General features: G+C 47.8%; 2 protein-coding genes across 2 annotated transcripts; one reads left to right on the top strand and one right to left on the bottom strand.

Annotated features, from left to right (window-relative positions):
- The first annotated feature begins 94 nt into the window (after positions 1 to 94).
- Positions 95 to 6620, top strand: SMYD4 (SET and MYND domain containing 4). The gene is made up of 10 exons (XM_082294486.1): positions 95 to 276; positions 978 to 1128; positions 1352 to 1441; positions 1744 to 2887; positions 3652 to 3834; positions 4130 to 4296; positions 4619 to 4754; positions 5201 to 5317; positions 5622 to 5745; positions 6380 to 6620. The coding sequence occupies exons 1-10, from the start codon at positions 146 to 148 to the stop codon at positions 6528 to 6530; spliced, it is 2394 nt and encodes a 797-aa protein (XP_082150612.1). The 5' UTR covers positions 95 to 145; the 3' UTR covers positions 6531 to 6620.
- Positions 6621 to 7274: 654 nt separating this feature from the next.
- Positions 7275 to 11556, bottom strand: SERPINF1 (serpin family F member 1; the record flags this gene model as incomplete). Its single annotated transcript, XM_082294867.1, has 7 exons — positions 7275 to 7599; positions 7945 to 8155; positions 8760 to 8902; positions 9686 to 9889; positions 10703 to 10858; positions 10936 to 11134; positions 11479 to 11556. The coding sequence occupies 7 exons, from the start codon at positions 11554 to 11556 to the stop codon at positions 7340 to 7342; spliced, it is 1251 nt and encodes a 416-aa protein (XP_082150993.1). The 3' UTR covers positions 7275 to 7339.
- Positions 11557 to 16352: the final 4796 nt, after the last annotated feature.

Here is a 16352-nt window from a genome sequence, read left to right as displayed (position 1 = left end):
TCACGCCGTGCGTCACACGGCAGCGCAGCGCTCCTATTGGCTGTCCGGCGCCGTACGGCGGAAGTAGCCCTGTGTTCCGTGCGGGGATGCTGCTGGGCGCCGCCATGGCAGTCGTGGCGCTGCCGGTGGCGCGGTGGCGGAGGTGATGGCGCTGCCGGTGGCGGAGTGGCAGGGCCGCACCTCCCGGCTCTGGGCCGCGCTGGACCCGGCGCTGCGGGAGCGGCTGGCGGCGGCTTCGCTTCAGGACGCGGTGCGGCTGGGTTGCGACCTGCTCCGGTGAGCGGTGGGCGGGGCGGGTCCGGCGCAGGGTAACGAGGGGGATTGGGGGACTGGAGCATCTCTCTTAATGTGTATAAATAAAGGGATGAACCAGGCTCTGCTCGGTGGAACCGAGCAATAGGACACGAGGCAACGGGCGGAAACTGATGCCGAGGAAATTCCACCTGGATAAAATTCCACCTTTCTACCTGACAGGAGGCTGGAGGTCGGCCTCTTCTCCCAGGCAGCTGGTAGGAAGACAAGAAGACATAATCTTAAGCTTCTCTTGGGAAGGTTTAGGTTGGGCATTAGTAAGAATTTCTTCGCAGAAAGGGTGATTAAACACTGGGATGGGCTGCCCAGGGAGGTGGTGAAGTCGTGGTCCCTGGAGGTGTTTAAGGAAAGGTTGGACATGGCTTTCAGTGCCGGGATCTGGTTGGCAAACTGGGGGTCGCTCACAGGCTGGACTCGATGATCTCAGAGGTCTTTTCCAACCTAATTGATCCTGTGGCTCTGTGAATATGAGGAAAAACTTCTTCCCTGTGCAGTGACCACGCACGGGCACAGATGGAGAGTGTGGTGTCTCCCTCACTGGAGACATTCCAGAACCCTCTAGACACAATCCTGTGCCACGTGCTCTGGGATCATCCTGTTTGAGCAGGGAGGTGGGACCAGATGATTCCAGACTGATTCTTTGGTGCTGACCCCGTATCCCACAGGACCAAGGAGGAGGAGGAGGCAGCCCTGGTGCGGTTGTGCCACCAGGCACCCACGGGCAAGGAGCCGGAGGCCGCGAGCTGGTACCGGGAGCAGGGAAACCGGGAATTCAAACAGGGCCACTACCAGGCTGCCCTGAGGCTCTACTCTAAGGTAGGTGTGGGATGAGGGGGTCCTACAAAACCTCTCAGCCAAAGGGATCCTGTGAGGGGATCCCCAAGAGGGGATCCTGCAGCCCCTCATGGTTGAAGGGCTCCTGTGAGGGGCAAGGAGCAGCTCCCATGAGGGGTTCCCCAAAGGGGAGATCCTGCAGGTCCTGCTGAGAGGGTCCTGTGAGGGGTCCCCCGAGGCAGCAGCAGTTCTCTGGTCTCTGCAGGCAGCATCACACGAGCCCCCTGGGAGCCCCGAGGTGTCCGTGTGCTTTGCCAACCGCTCCGCCGCTCTCCTCCACCTGGGGCACTTTGAGGTAAGTGGGCAGCACCCACCCCACAAGGTCCTGGGTGCCCCTGAGGTATTTGATTGTTAGAACAAGAGACATCAGATCAGCTGTGCTTCCCAAGCTGTGCTTAAAGCATCCATAACTCAACTTTCTGAAGGGCTCCTACTTTGCTTCTGTGTCAGGATGCTTTATTTGGGCAGCAGCTTGGTTATGCACATGGAATTTGCTGATTAACACACAGAATGCTTACATGAGACTTGTCTTAGGTGGAATGAAAGAGCACGAGCTGGGTTTCAAGCCCACTTAAAAGAGCTTGTCTTTGTTCCTAGGTTTGTTTGGAAGATATTGCCAGGGCTGAAAGCCATGGCTATCCAGACAGGCTGCTGCCCAAGGTCCTGCTGCGGAAAGCTGAGTGTCTGCTGTGCCTGGGGAGGTTACAGGATGCACAGGATATCCTCAGAGTGCTGGAGAGTAAAATTGCTCTAGATAGGGTCATGACTACACACCTGACACGGCTAAAAAAGTTAAGCCAGCTGAAGGTTAAGTTATGTGAGAAAGAGAGGTGTCCAGAGCCTGCACGAGAAGCACGTGGTGGCATTCAAGGGAAGTCAGAGATCTGGGAAGAGAACAACCATATTTCAGGTGCATCTTCATCTTTGAGCTTGAGTTTTGATGCAGAGAGAGGACGTCACTTGGTGGCCTCCCAGGACATCGTGCCAGGACAGAGCCTGTTAAAAGAGGAGGCCTTTGTGAGTGTGCTCTGCCCTGGGGAGAGCCTTCCTCTGCAGGCTGGTGAGGCAGCCTGGGACACTGGAGCCACTAACGCAGATCTTTACTGCCACCGCTGTCTGAGGCAGCTCCTGGCCTCGGTGCCTTGCCAGGGCTGCAGTTATGCCAAGTACTGCAGCCAGGACTGTGCAGATGTGGCGTGGCAGCAGTACCACAGGACAGAGTGTTCCCTGGGAGCGCTGCTCCTCACACTGGGGGTCTTCTGCCATGTGGCCTTGAGGACTGTCCTGCTGGCAGGATTTGCAGAGGTTAGCAGGCTGGTGGGATGCTCCCACAGTGGGGACAAGGACCTTCAGAACCCTGAGGCAAGATGCAAACCTCTCAGAGAGGCACCAGATGCCGGAGCTGGTACCAGAGGTATCCCTGGTTGTGACAGCAATGGTCGGTACCAGAGTTCTTACCAAGCTCTGTTCCACCTTTTGCCCCACACTGAGCAGCACAGTGCTGAGCACAAGTTCCTCTGCACACTCAGTGTGGTAGCTATATGCAAACAGCTGCAAGCAGCTGGCCTGGAGGCTGCTGTGTTGAATCAGGAGTCATGTCAGCAGTGGTCCAAACCAAAGACCTGTGAAAAAACCTCTGATGAATTGTCCCCAGAGCTGAAGACTGTAGCAGAAGCAATGCTGAGGCACGTGTTGCAGCTGCAGTGTAATGCACAAGCAATCACTGTAATGCAGGAGCTGGGTAAGATAAAAACTTTTAAGCCCTACTGTGTTGTCATGGAATGGTTGGAGTTGGAAGGGACCCCTGGAGATCATTCAGTCCAAATCCCCTGCCCAGGCATGGCCACCTGGAGCAGGTGACACAGGGACACATCCAGGTGGGTTTGGAATGTCTCCAGACCTCCCTGGGCAGCCTGTTCCAGTGCTCTGCCACCCTCAATGGAAAGAAGTTCTTCCTCATGTTAAGGTGGAACTTCTTGTGGTTTAATTTATGGCCATTACTACTCATCCTGGCACCACAGAAAAGAGTCCAGCACATTCTCTGACACCTGCATTTGTATATGTATTTATGAGAGCCTCTCTCAGTTTTCTCCAGACTAACCAGGGTCATCTCCCTCAGTCTCTCCTCATAGGAGAGATGCTCCAGACCCCTCATCATCTCTGTGGCCTTCACTGGATCTCTCCAGTAGCTCCTCTATCTTGTACTGAGGAGCCCAGGACTGTCCTGTCCTTGCTCATCTTCCTTGTGTGAAGTGAAGAGATGGAATTATCAGCTGTAGAAAGCTCCCACTGCAGATGGAAATGGCTTGTTTAAAATTTAATGGCCTGTCCCATGCTGGCCTGTTCCTTGGTGCACATTCAGAGTGTGTTTAGCTGTTATTTATTGTAGCAATATACCAGGAACCTTTCTGCTGCTGCCTGCGCTCGGTCACGATGCTCACTGCAGAAATTGTGTGGGTTTGTGAGCATTCAATCTCAACCTGCTTGGTTTTCCTCTGTCTTCAGGGCCTGGAGATGGGGCTGTTGTAAATAAAAAGCCTGTGAGGCTGGCAACAGCCTTCTTCCCTGTCCTCAGCCTCCTGAACCACTCGTGCTGCCCCAACACCAGCGTGTCATTCAGTGGGACAGCTGCCACTGTCAGGGCATCACAGCCAATCCCAAGAGGCCAAGAGGTTTTGCATTGCTATGGTAAGCATTAACTCTGTGTTTGTCTCAAGGCACAGACATCATTGACCTCTCCTCATCATGCTGATGGCTATTTATATCATAATTCTCATACAATTCTCATCTAATGTTGCCAGAGTCTTCGTTTAGCAGCCTTGATCAACGCAGCATTTCATCTCTTGAGCCCACTGTTAGATTTTCAGTCTTCAGTTACATCCTCTCCAAAATATACCTAGTCTCAATTGTAACAAAAATCCATTTATTCTGATATTTAGAACTGTACCTGCTGAGAGATCTTTACCCTTGCCATCCTTTGTAGGGCCTCACCGATGTAGGATGAGGGTTGCTGAGAGACAACAGCTTCTCAGTCAGTATTTCTTTGAGTGTCGCTGCCAGGCATGCCTTGAGGAGCTGGAGTCTGGTGTCAAGAGCTTGGTGCCCATCAGAAATTCATTCTGCTGTCCTAAGTGCCAGGCTCAAATGCAGGTAAATTCTCCATAGTTGTGATTGTGCAACTTACTGGGGTGTGTAAGATTTAGGTCTGGGAGAGCCAAGAGTTGAAGACCTCAGTTTGATCCCTGCTCAAAAGCCAAAAGCCCTTGTTGAATCAAGACAGTATCTCACTGGTTCTTCTAAAATCAAATAAGCTGATTTTTGAAAAGTTTACAAAAAATTAACAAAAAAATCACTTTGTTTAATGAATACAGCTGAGAAACAATTTAGCATCTCTATAACACAGCTAATGCAGATGGAGAGTAAGCTTTGAGCTGAAGATGAGCAGGAATGATCACAGGGGTGATTTCCTCAGGGAGAAGAGGACACATTTTTTTGTTCAAACGAAGCTTGTGCAACTTCAGCCAGCAGAGAGAACCTGTCTTGCCGTTTGCAGGACCTTCAGCAACAAATCAAGGAAGCTTTAGGCCTGCTGAGAGTCGGGAAGGCTGGTAAGGCTCAGCTTTGTGCCCTGAGGTCAGGAGCTGAGGAGCCCCGGTCGGGACAGGAACCATGAGATGGCACTGTTGCTCACGCTGTTGGGGTCCTGTGACGTGTGGCCTGGTGTCCCTGGGGACTTCAGCTTTAGATTGTTTTATACCCCCTGATCAGGGTGTTAATCTAAGCCACATATTGTTCCATAGTAAAGTAATTAAATAAAAAAGAAATCAGGGAAACGTTAGAGTTGGACATTTCCAGGTCTTGTTTTCCTGGAGGGAGTTGGGTCAACCTCAGCTCTGGGGTAGAATAAGGAGAGGTGCAGATGAAGTCAGCATTGAATCCTAACCAAATCCCAGTCAGCTGTGTAACACGCAAAGATGAAGTTGGATTGATTTTATTTCATGGACCATGGAAAACTGGAGACAGGGTGAATTTTATAACCTTTTTTTTTATATAGATCAGGCTATCAAAATGCTCCTGAAGTGTCAGATGGATGCTGGAAACTTCTTGTCTCCAGAGCATTTGCTGATGGGAGAGATGGAGGATCATCTGGCACAGGTCTATGCTACTCTTGGTATGGCATTGTCCTCTCACTATCCCACGTTTCCTGAACTTTGAATTTAACATGATTAGTGTTTTCTTGGACTGGCCCTTTCATTTTTTTCCCTAGTTTTGTCAGCAGGGCTCTCAGAAAGACCAAACCTGTGTTCCCAGCAGCCAGTGAATGATACTGTGCTCTCATGCTCTTTTAGATTCCCTGTCCTGGTTCTGTGGACAGAGTGCATCACATTTGGAATAATTCTGTCAGATTCTTTGGGTGGCGGTAGCTCTAGGAAGTATTTGTTCATTTCTCATTGTTTTGTTTTGTTTTCCATCAGGGAAGTGGCAGGAAGCAGCCAGACACCTGAAGAAGAGTATTGAGATTGTGGAAATGCACCATGGGCCATCAAGTGTAGAAACAGGCCATGAACTTTTCAAGCTGGCACAAATCCTCTTCAATGGGTGAGTTTGGTTTCATCCTCTGTCCCTGCCCTGCACCACTCCTGTGTGTCTGACACAATATCAAGGCAGGTGGCCCTTGGCACCTTGAGGGTGTTTCACAGGACACAGGATGCCTGGCACAGGTACTCTCTTTGGAATTTGTTTCTCTGCTTTGTGCCTGTCTTTTTCTTCTCCCTGGCTCAATTTATTCCCTGTCCAATTGTTTTATTCTGTCGACTCATCACCCTTGGTGTTTATACCTCAGTTGTATAACGTTGCTGACATCTTCTCAAAGGAGGGAATGAAATCCTCTTGCTTTATTGGCAAGGAAATCCCCTGACTGCTTCTGAAAATCTTCTCACAACAACTCCCTTTAACCAAATTAATTTTAGCAGGAGCTGCAGTGATGAAGTAGTGATATACTCAAAGATAATGTTTTCAGGTTTTGTGTATCTCCTCACCTTTCCCTCCCCTTCATCCTCCCTTTGCAGCTGAAGCAGACAAAATTTTCCTTGCTGCTGGAAGGCAGGGGAGGGTGGAATCTGTAGCCATGAACAGGTTTAGGTTTTTGTTAGGGAGGGCTTAAGGGTTGTGTAAGTCAAGAATCTGAATTAAGTTTTTTGCATGCTCTGTTCTTATTATCTTCCTATTTCAGATTTGCAGTTTCTGAAGCTCTGAGCACGATTCAAAGAGCAGAGGGGATTTTGTCAGTGCACTTCGGTCCTCAGAGTGCTCAGATCCAGGAGCTACAAGAGATGAAGGCCTGTCTGTCAGAGCTTCCCAGAAACATCCTTCAGAGGACTTAATTTCCCTGTCAAAGGAAGCTGCAATGTGATCTTTCATCAAAGCTAAGTGTCATGTGGTAAGGTAGTCATGTAGTACAAGCTGGAAAATCATGTGTAACAGCAACTTGAATGAAGTTTTGAAATGCTCTTTAGTGAGCCTGTTGTAAATAAAATGACCAATTCTAACGTGAGAGGTCTGTGTGTGGTATGGTGGGAACAGAGGCTGTTGTGTAAGTTCTGTGTGTGGGTTGGAAGCAAATGTTTGAGTTGCTTTTGTGTGAGATGTGACTCTCCCCTGTGTGGTACCCTGAGCATTATGAACATACAGTCATCCAGAGCACGCTGCCTTCTATTTTTGATACTGTGAGGCACTTTCCTGCTTGCCAGTGTCAAATGGAAATGGTTGAAAGGGGTGAGGCAACAGCCTGGGAAGTGCAAACTTACAATCTATGAAAGAGGCCACTGCAGAACTTGGAGGGCTCCAGCACAGGTCTGTCAGTGATGAGGGATTCAGTTTCAACAACTGGTGTAAGGCTGGAAAACAGGATGGGGGACAATGCAGCATACACCAGAAAATGCTTGCTTTCAGCACACAGAACTGCATTCCTCCTCTGGGGAAATTGGGAGTGAAGGCACAGGATGTAGGCAGACAACCTTTCAAGGGAGAATACTTGGGCTCGCTGAGATTAATAGCAAAAGCTCTTTTATTGCAGCATGAAGGCGTAAGATTTGCAAGTTGTGTCTTTGTGCAGCAGAGCAGGGAGCCAGTATCCCTCCCAATATCACCCTTTCCATTTGGGCCCTACCATTGCAGGTTATTGTGCAGGGATCTAAACACCCCTGGGATCCAGGATCTTGCCAATGAAGAGGAGGGTTCCAGTGGTATCATCCCTCAGTACAAGAAGGAAAGGTTTGTCCACGTGGTATTCTATGGGGAAGGTCAGACGAGCAGCATTGGCCTCGAGGTTTGGTGTGGATCTTTCCCCATCCTCACTAAGCTCCAGCATTGCCTTGTGTTGCACATGAGATAATCTCAGAGGTTTGGCAGAAATCTTGGAGAAGTCAGGTGATGTGAAAAGTGATTGGAGCCCTGGAGAAAAGAGAGAAAGTTGCATTAGCTGAAGGCATGGGTTGCAGAAGGGGGAGCAGCACTGCTAATGCTGTGATCCAGGAGGGCAGGGAGCCTGGGGGAACAGGGAAAAGCAGCTTCCATGTGCTTGTACTGAGCTTCACCCTCAATCTCAGCAGCATTGTATGAGCTTGGTGGAGGGATGTGATAAAAAGCTGAGAAGTCCTGGATGAAGGTGATTTGGTTGCTGGTGAAATCTCCACAACCATAACTAACAACCCACCAGCTTCCTATTCTGAGAGCAGGAAGCAACTTGAGCACTGCTTTGAGCCCTGGCAGCCTGCAAAGGGGGTGTGATGTACATACTTGTCTCCTTTAGTGTGCTGCCAAGTGCCTCTTCGTAGTTCAGCTTTAGTTTGGGCAGGCTTAGCACAGCGTGGACCGTCTTCAGCTCCTTGTCCACATCGTGCACAAACTCTGAGGTGAGGCTTTCCTCAATCAGAGTCATGTTCTGGGTCACCTTTGTGGGCAGGAAGAACATGGCACTGATCCCCTCTGTCAGGGGCAGCTGGGCAATCTGCAAGGCCAGAAATAAGAGGGAGATTAGAGAGGGTGACATCAATAATAAACAGTTTTACCCATCCTGTACCAGGCTGAGGCTTGACTCTCAGGCTGGAATCTCAACCTTTTCAGTTAACATTTGATCTTTTTCCCTGTTTGCTTTTATCTGACATGATGCTTCCTGACACTTCTGGCTTTTTCCCTAGGCTTTCATCCATCCTTCCTGCACTCTTCCTGCTATGGAAGTGCTCTCTCACCTGTTAAATCCTGCAGCTTTGCTTTGGGGAATTCTCACTGAAACACCTTTGAGCTCCAGGGAAAGCTTGGTTGAAAGAGGTAGAGATGGAAAAGTTTTGAGAGGTGTGCCCTGCCCTTCTTGCCCAACTTTAAGTCAAGCAATACAGGCTGGTAGGACCTGGGCATAATTTAAATTTTGGGTTGCTTGTGACATAGCCAGTGTAGGAGCAGGATACCCTAAGAATCAACACACTGCCTTTCAAAATAGGGATTGCAAAAGTAGCTGATGGGAGGAGCAAGGCTGGATTGGGTTAACAGGTAGGTGTAGCTGAACCTGCTCCTCAGTAGGTTTAGGAGATCTTGGGCAATATTTGCTCTCTGACCTTGCAGTTGAGTTCTGAGTCAAAACCATATCTCAGGATGGCTTTGGGGTCTGACATCATGGACACCTTCACAGTTCTGTCCTCGTCCAGGTGGAAGTCCTTCAGGGCAGTCTTCTTGGTGTCAAACTTGGTTTTCCATGTCCCTGTTTTTCAAGAGAGAAGATGGAGGATTTTCTGGAATAATAGCATATGAAACCAGGCTCCTGCCCGTGGCTGAATAATCTTGTGCTTTAATATACAGCACTTGTGCTTTAAGAGTTGAGGCATAACAGGGATAGAAATAGACTGATTGGAGCTACTGATTTACTGCCATCCTTGGCCCCTCCTTTTCATCTGAGAATTGGCTAAATGGCAAATAAATAAGCAAGCCAGTGTATGGGTGGAGTTGCTATTGGGAAGTTGATGTCTACTTATGCGATTACAAAACTATTTTGAAGGGTAACAGTTGTGTCGATGCATATAAAGTGCTTCTCTCCCCACCCTTTATTTTGCTCTTTGTCTCCAAGCAATAATTCTCCAGGACACTGGCTTACAGCATGTTTAAGAACAGCTCTCTAGTATCAAACTGTGTCCTTCTGCAGTGGTAAAAAGGCTCAGAACACTCTAAGCTGTGCCTTCCCTAAATGGTAATATCCTGTCTCTGAATGGAGTTTTGTGAGTTTAAAGTTTCTTTTCTGGTTCTTACTGCAAACAGGTCAAGATTCAGCTTCCCAAGAGTAATAATTCCTCCCTCAGGACTATTTTTGTTCAGGTAGTGTGCTTTTTTTTTTTTACTTCTTTACTAAACATTCTCAAACACTTTCTTCTCACACTCTCTGTCTCTTTGACAGTCTGTTTGCTTTATTGGAAGTGAGAGCATTCCTTCACATCTCCTCTAACACATGCTTAATGGACTTTTTCTGTATCCAAGCACACAACATTCTTACCCTTGAAGAAAGCAGCCCCAGCAAGGAGAATGCTGACATCTGTGGGCATGTCCTTCATGAACCTCATAATCCTTCCCTTAGTCTGCTGTCGGACCCAGCTGTTGATTTCTTGAAGGTCTAACTGGGTGTTGCCACTCAGTGCCCTCGGTCGCATCTTGTAGGACTTCTCGAGCTGGCTGTGAAACCCAGGCCTTGCCCTGAGTCCTGGGGAATAAAAACATGGATCCTGCAGCTTAGCTCCCTTATCAAAACAATCTCAAGGCAGCACGTTGCAATCCAAAGCCCAGCAGCAGGTCTCTCATAAAATATCTGTGGCTGTTTGTCTACAGAAATGTGCTTTGAAGAGGAATATCTGAAAGCACATTAAAGAAACTGATCCAAATCCTACAGCCACCCATGCTGGAGCATGGGATAACTCTCTTCTGAAAACTGAAAAAGGGAGATAAGAACTCAAGGCTTGGACACAGCCATTCCTACATCAGCCTTTCTTCTTTCCTCAGCCTGCTTTATGAGTACAGTTTACTCAACCTATTGGATTCTTGGAACCAGCAGGTTCCAAGAGATAGCTCTTAGCATTCTCAGCAGATGTTTATTGCATGCCAGAAGCAGACATTTCAAATAGCTCTGCAAGGAATTAAACAAAGGAATATGGCTGAGTGTTATCACAAATAGAAAATGTGATCTGTGGTTCCTGGAAGCCAGCAACACCTGCCAGACAGCCTGGAGTGAAGGCAAAATTCTCAGCAAGTTTCTTTTAGGTCTTCTGTGAGTTAACTGTTCTGTCACCAATGTCTTTGTGTGCATGTCTGGGCTTTTATTTAAGTGCACACAAACTTTCCAGGCTTTTTCTGGAGCAGCAAGAGCATTCCATGCCCTGTCTGCATCCTGGCTTGGATGTCAGAGCCAGAGCTGTTGGTGCTGTGTTACTCAGTGTGGTTTTGTATAAATACACACCAAAATAACTACTGCTGACGGTTATTTAGGTAAAATTTCATGGAGGGGAAGAAGGACTTTTACTTTTCTCCAAGAGGATCCGGGAGGCACTTTTCATGCTCTTCTCTGGCCCAGCCACACTGCTCAGGAGGTCCTTGTAGGTGTCGTGGACCTCAGCTTTGTTGAGGAGATCGTAGAAGAGGGCGCGAGAAATCACATTTTCGGTTCGTTCTCCAGCCCCTGCCAACGACCAGGAAAACATGAGGGAAGGGCTGTCAAGCCAAAGGGTGAGTGTGGAAATGGGGCAAAGAACTCACCAAGTGAGAGACCAGAAAGTGCAGTAGCCAGGCTGAAGGGAGACAGCAGCACGTTGGCGGTGGCTGTCCGGCTGGACTGCTGGCGATACAGGTCGTAGCCAAAGTTGGAGACTGCAGCTGCCAGCTTGTTCACAGGGCTCTTGTAGAATGGATCTTCCTCTTCCTCGCCAGCATTGGCTCCATCAGCTGTGGCAGAGTTCTGGCAGGTACAGGGAGTGTTTTGGTTAGACTTGCAGGTGTGATAAACACTGCAGATTTCTTCTATGACCTACAGAAATATTGGCTTCATCTTGTAGAGAGTGGAGGAACAGTTACTTTAAGGCCAAAGACAGCACTGGGTTTGAAATTCTGCCTCATGGTCATCCCCTGATGTAACTACTGTGGTTTTATCCAGGTAATGCAGGAGTTAGTCTCATTATGTTGCTAAATAAAATCCTAGTAATTTAGGAGGGTAGTGCTTAATCCTTCGGTAAGGATCTCTAAAATTAAATTACCTGCTCCACACCTCTCCCCCTTGCTCTCTGCATCTTGTCTCCTACTCACCTGCTCAGTAGCTGAGTTCTGGGTTCTGCTTGGGACAGTTAAGAGGCCCAGGAAAAGGAGAACCACTGGAATCTGCATGCCTGGACCTACAAAGTAAGAATGTGACAGGGAGAGTTTGAGCAACCAGGTAAATACATCTCTACCACAGCTATTCACTTACCTGGTTGTGACAGGAGCTGCAGTGACAGATGCTGCTGCTTGTCCTGCCAGTTGTGAAACACACACCTGATCTCAGCCTTCTCTAGTTGGAAGAATTCAGCCAAACTGGCCTCAGTGACTTTAAAATTGGGCAAGCACACGGTGTGGGCGTGCCTGAGCACAAAAGCAGATGTGTGTGGCCCAAACCACACTGATGCTGGCAGTTACCGAGTGCCAAGGTCCAGAAAAGCACAAATCATTACTTCTGAGTCTTAGGCTTTGAAAAAATTCAAGACTTCATTTATAAAAAAAGGTACCAAATCCATACTGTTGAATGGGGCAGAAAGCAACACTGACTGGTTACTGCTGTGTTATACAAGTTACCTGCCTCAGGCAGTAGTTTGCTGTTCCTTGTGTCTACCTGTGTCCATCCTTTGCTTCTTATTTGCAATTTGATGAAGTAAGATAGAAGAACTTTCTTAAAAGACAGTAAGAAAAGGGGCTGGGAATAAATACCTAATGCAGGGCCAGACCTAGAGAAGTGTAAGGCAGAGCTTGGCTTATTCAACATTTTTAATGGAGGGGGAGAAAAGCACCAAACTCCCCAAAGCCATTCCTTCTGTGGAATCCACTTTTCATCACTCCAGGACTGGGATGAGTGGCCCTTCCAGACAGATCTGTCTGGTCCAGAGGGCAGTGAGTAACCCAGGGCTTTGCTGTGGGTAAACCAGAGCTACTGCAGTGTCCCGCCCCCGAGAACAGACGCCACTGAGGCTGGTCTGAAGCAATGTTTAGATAGATTCCCAGAAATTAAAGGAAGAGGGTTGTATTTAACTAACCCCTGTCATCCAGACAACTAGAGAAATCAGAGGAAGAACATGTGTTTCAGATTAACTTCAGCTCAAAGGAAACACGCCTGCTGCTAGAAATACACGTGGCGACAGCAACCCCAGTTCCAGACCCTGTTCAGGCAGAGTGAAAGGCAGTTTGCTGATTCCCTTTCCTGCCTTTTCTTCTGGAGACAGCTCTCCTTTGGAGAAAAAGGCATCACAGTAGAGGTTTAAGGCTTTCATCTGTGTTCAGCCAGTGTAACACAGAAGTGGTACCCGCTTTCCCCTGTGCACTTGCATCCTGCTGCTGTCCCAGCTGCAGAGTAGGTGAGGTTTCTGGTGCAGAAGATAAGGATCAAGAGGATTTACTATCTGGTGGTGTGGCAGTGGATATGATGTTGGGATTGCTCCTATCATTCCAGACTTTTACAAGGAACAGGCACCATGCTGGAAGAGAGGTGACAGAAGCCCTGCATGAGTCTAAGTTAAACAGGCCTTAACGAGGGCTCTGTGAGGATGCTTGTACCAAGCTGCACTCTTGCATGCTGAGAGGAAGAGATTTGGCCCAGTCTAGCTTAGAGATGAAGGTTTTCCATGGAGCATAACCTTTCTCTGCAGAAAAAGAAAATAATCTCAACACAACCTCTGCTTCCAGCTACACTGAGCTCCTGGGAGCATGGGAGCGGAGATTGGTTTTGCAGATTGTATTGTTTTTGCCAGTACTGTCACCAGCTTCATATTTCTCAGACTTTGCCAAAAAGCAATTTCCATTCTAAAAAGACAAAGCCTTTTGCGTTTGAATTGGCCTGAACATCTGGATTCTATTTGTATTTCTCTTAGCACACGGCCAGAAACGCAGAGAAAAGAATTTGGTTGGATCAGAGGTGGGATGGTTTCAGGCATGATATTAAAATCTGTGGCTGCCTTGCAGGAGAAGAGAAGGAGCAGCAGCAGCGTGTGATGTTACAGTCAAAAGGTACAGGAAGAAAACCTTGAGAAATGAGCTGAGAAGGAACTTTGTGTCTGGGAGTTGTCGATTTGTGAAGGCCTGCAGGTGCAAAGGAAATATTTTACTTTCCACCTGCAATGGTAGAAGTCTCTCACATAATTTATAAACACTTCTGACTTTAGAGGTGCTGTGAAACAAGACCCATGAGTTCGAACTGCTCGCTCTGCTTGTTCCACAGCACCAGCTCCTGGAGCATCCTGCAACCACCAGCTCCAGAGGATCTGACTCTCACCAAACTTGTTACCATCACAGACAAAAAGCGTGCTCCCAGCTGCAAGGCAGATGCTTGAAAGGCAGGAAACCCACCCCAGTTCCCAAGCACAGCTCAGCCTCGGAGGGCAAAGCTGGCACTGGTGGCTCCCGATCCTTGGGGAGGTCTCTTGGTGGGAATCCCACCTGCAGAAGGACCATTCTTCCCATTTCCCAGGTCCTCTGAGAGCTGCCCAGCCTCAGCCTCTGCCCTGTGCTCCCCTGGCCGCTGGCAGTGGCACAGGTGAGCTGTCTCTGAGCTGTCCCTTACCTGGGGCTCCTCTCGGCTGCTGCTGTCAGGGGCTCCCAGCGGGTGCGAGTCGAGGACAGTGCGGGTTTGGTGCAGCCACATCTGCTTTTTGCTGCTTCCCCCAGCCCAGCCTTCAGCAGGCTTCAAGTTACAGCTTCCCAGGGCTCTCTTAAAGTGCTCTGCTCCCATTTTCTGCTGCTGCCACCCTCGCCCTGAATTGCACTAATTTTTCAACCCTTTTTTTTCCCCCCAAAACAAATCCCTGCGCTAAGGGCAGCCTGGTGGGTAAAGCACAGGTTGCAAATGCAAACACTCCCTGCTGTGTTGGAGCAAGTCTTTTATCCCAGCAGTTCTGCCATAGGTCACATCAGGGAATTCCTTCTGTCTCAGAGGTATGGTTAATGCAGCAGTGTTTAATGGATTTATGGATTTATGTCCAAGATTTAATGGAGAGACTTACAAAGTGGAAACAGGCTTCTGTTGTTTGAGGCAGTTGAGATGCTGGGAACTGCTTGTATCCAGTGATGGTTACTAGTTAACAAGAAATCATTAACTGGCTTAAAGTTTTGGCTGAAAAGAGGCTAAAAAGCCAAGGACTTGTTAAAAAAGAAGATGAATTAAGAGAAATTTGTAGAAGCTTTCAGAATGATCAATTATATAGAGAAAGGAAAGGGACAGAGAAGTTCCATTATTACTTTCCATAGAAGGCTCAAGGGGAGCACCCACCTGTGCACATTCAAATCAAGGGAGCGTATTTTTTACCAAGTATTAAATTGTAAAACTCATTATAACTAGATAATGCAGAAGATGAAAGATAAATATATTTGAGGGTAAAAAACCCAAACCAAACCAAATTAGTGGAAGAAGGGTCCCCTGAAGGCTACCAATGGCCAGCTGGGCAATACAGGCAGAGAACAGTGGGTTTTCCTTGTCCCATGTCATTCTTTTTTTTCCCCTCCAGCCATTTGTTACTGGTTACTGGAAGAGCCAGGATACTGGGCTAACTGGGCATGCAGATAACCTGACCCAGCTGTTTTTCTGTTTGGAGGTGCTGGAAAGGCAGTGATGTCAGAGCCCCCAGTCTGGGACATCTCTTTGGGCTCTCTGCCAGCAGGTAACGAGGAGCTCCTCCTGTGTGAGCACTGAGTTGGTCCAGTCCCTCAGCAAAGGGGAAAGGATGAGCTCAGAGCTGCATTAGCTGCTGGTTTTGCAAGCCAGGAAAGCAGATCAGGTGTGCCCTGTGATTAGTCAGTGCTTCAAAGGCGAGCCCTCCTAACAACAGCAGCTTTCAGCTGCTTCTCAGCTTGCTCTGTGCGAAATCATGTGCAGAGAAGAGATTGTACTTGTTATTCTTCCATTCTCAGCTCAGGAATGGGGGTGTTGGCTGTGGAGATGTTTTCTGGTGGTTTTCATCTCTTTTCCATACCTTGTTTGTGGTGTTAAAATGCCCTTTATGGAAGGACCACTAGAGGAGTTTTTATGTCTCGTCTCTATCTTCAAATGGAAACCCATCTGTTTAAATACAGGTTTGGTTTTAAACCCATTTAAATCAGAGTGGTAGTTTCATAGAATGTTATTATAGACCAAAGCCAGCTTTATTCTTGTAGGTGAGGGGTATCCCTGAAATGGTGCATTAAACTCATCTAACAAAATCAGTTTTGTTGAATCAGTACAAACATTTTCCTGTTGTTCTGATTTGGGTTCAATATGCTCTCTGACAGGGTTCAGCTCTGCTGTGGAAGTAGTGGTGATATGAATTTGCTCTAGGTAAGGAAAAAAATACATCTAATATTAAAGATACTGGGAGTTATTTGATATTCTGAGCCAGTGGTGCAGATGGATAGAGCAGACACCCTGTGCTAGTCATGTCTTTTCAGAATACAGCTCCGTCAAAATGAAAGCTTTAGCAATGCAAAGTGGAAATTCCTGAGCAGAAACATTAATATTACTTTGCATTTTACAAACTGCCTCTTCTGGAAAGTCAGTGGAGTGAAAAAGAGTCTTATGGTTGGTGTAACTGATAATTTGTTGAGCGAAGCAGTCATGGAGGGCTGCTGTACTGTCAAATAAGATGAAATTAATAGTTTGACAAGAATAGCTTGGGGGAGGAGTGATGGCAGCAAGACAGAAAATAGGAAATAAGAACCAAGCTGTTCAGGAAACTGAGAACAAGGGAAAAAACTTTATAAAAGCAGGAGCTGGAGGGCAGAGGCGTGAAAAGGAAGAGTTGAGCTTCGAATTTTGCAGAAGTTGCAGTGCAACAGGGTGGCATTTGGGGAGGTTACAGTAGCCAAAGAAGACTTACCTAAGGCATGGAATGGCATTTCTGAATGCTAGGAATGAATCTGTATAAATAAATAAGCTAAAATGTCCCCTGTGGGCTAGAGCTGTGCCCTCT

This window comes from Coloeus monedula (assembly GCF_965178545.1).
Source record: "Coloeus monedula genome assembly, chromosome: 20".
NCBI classification, from domain to species: Eukaryota; Metazoa; Chordata; class Aves; order Passeriformes; family Corvidae; genus Coloeus; species Coloeus monedula.
The sequence above is the reverse complement of the archived record's forward strand: the minus strand, read 5'-3'. Positions and strand labels throughout refer to the sequence as shown.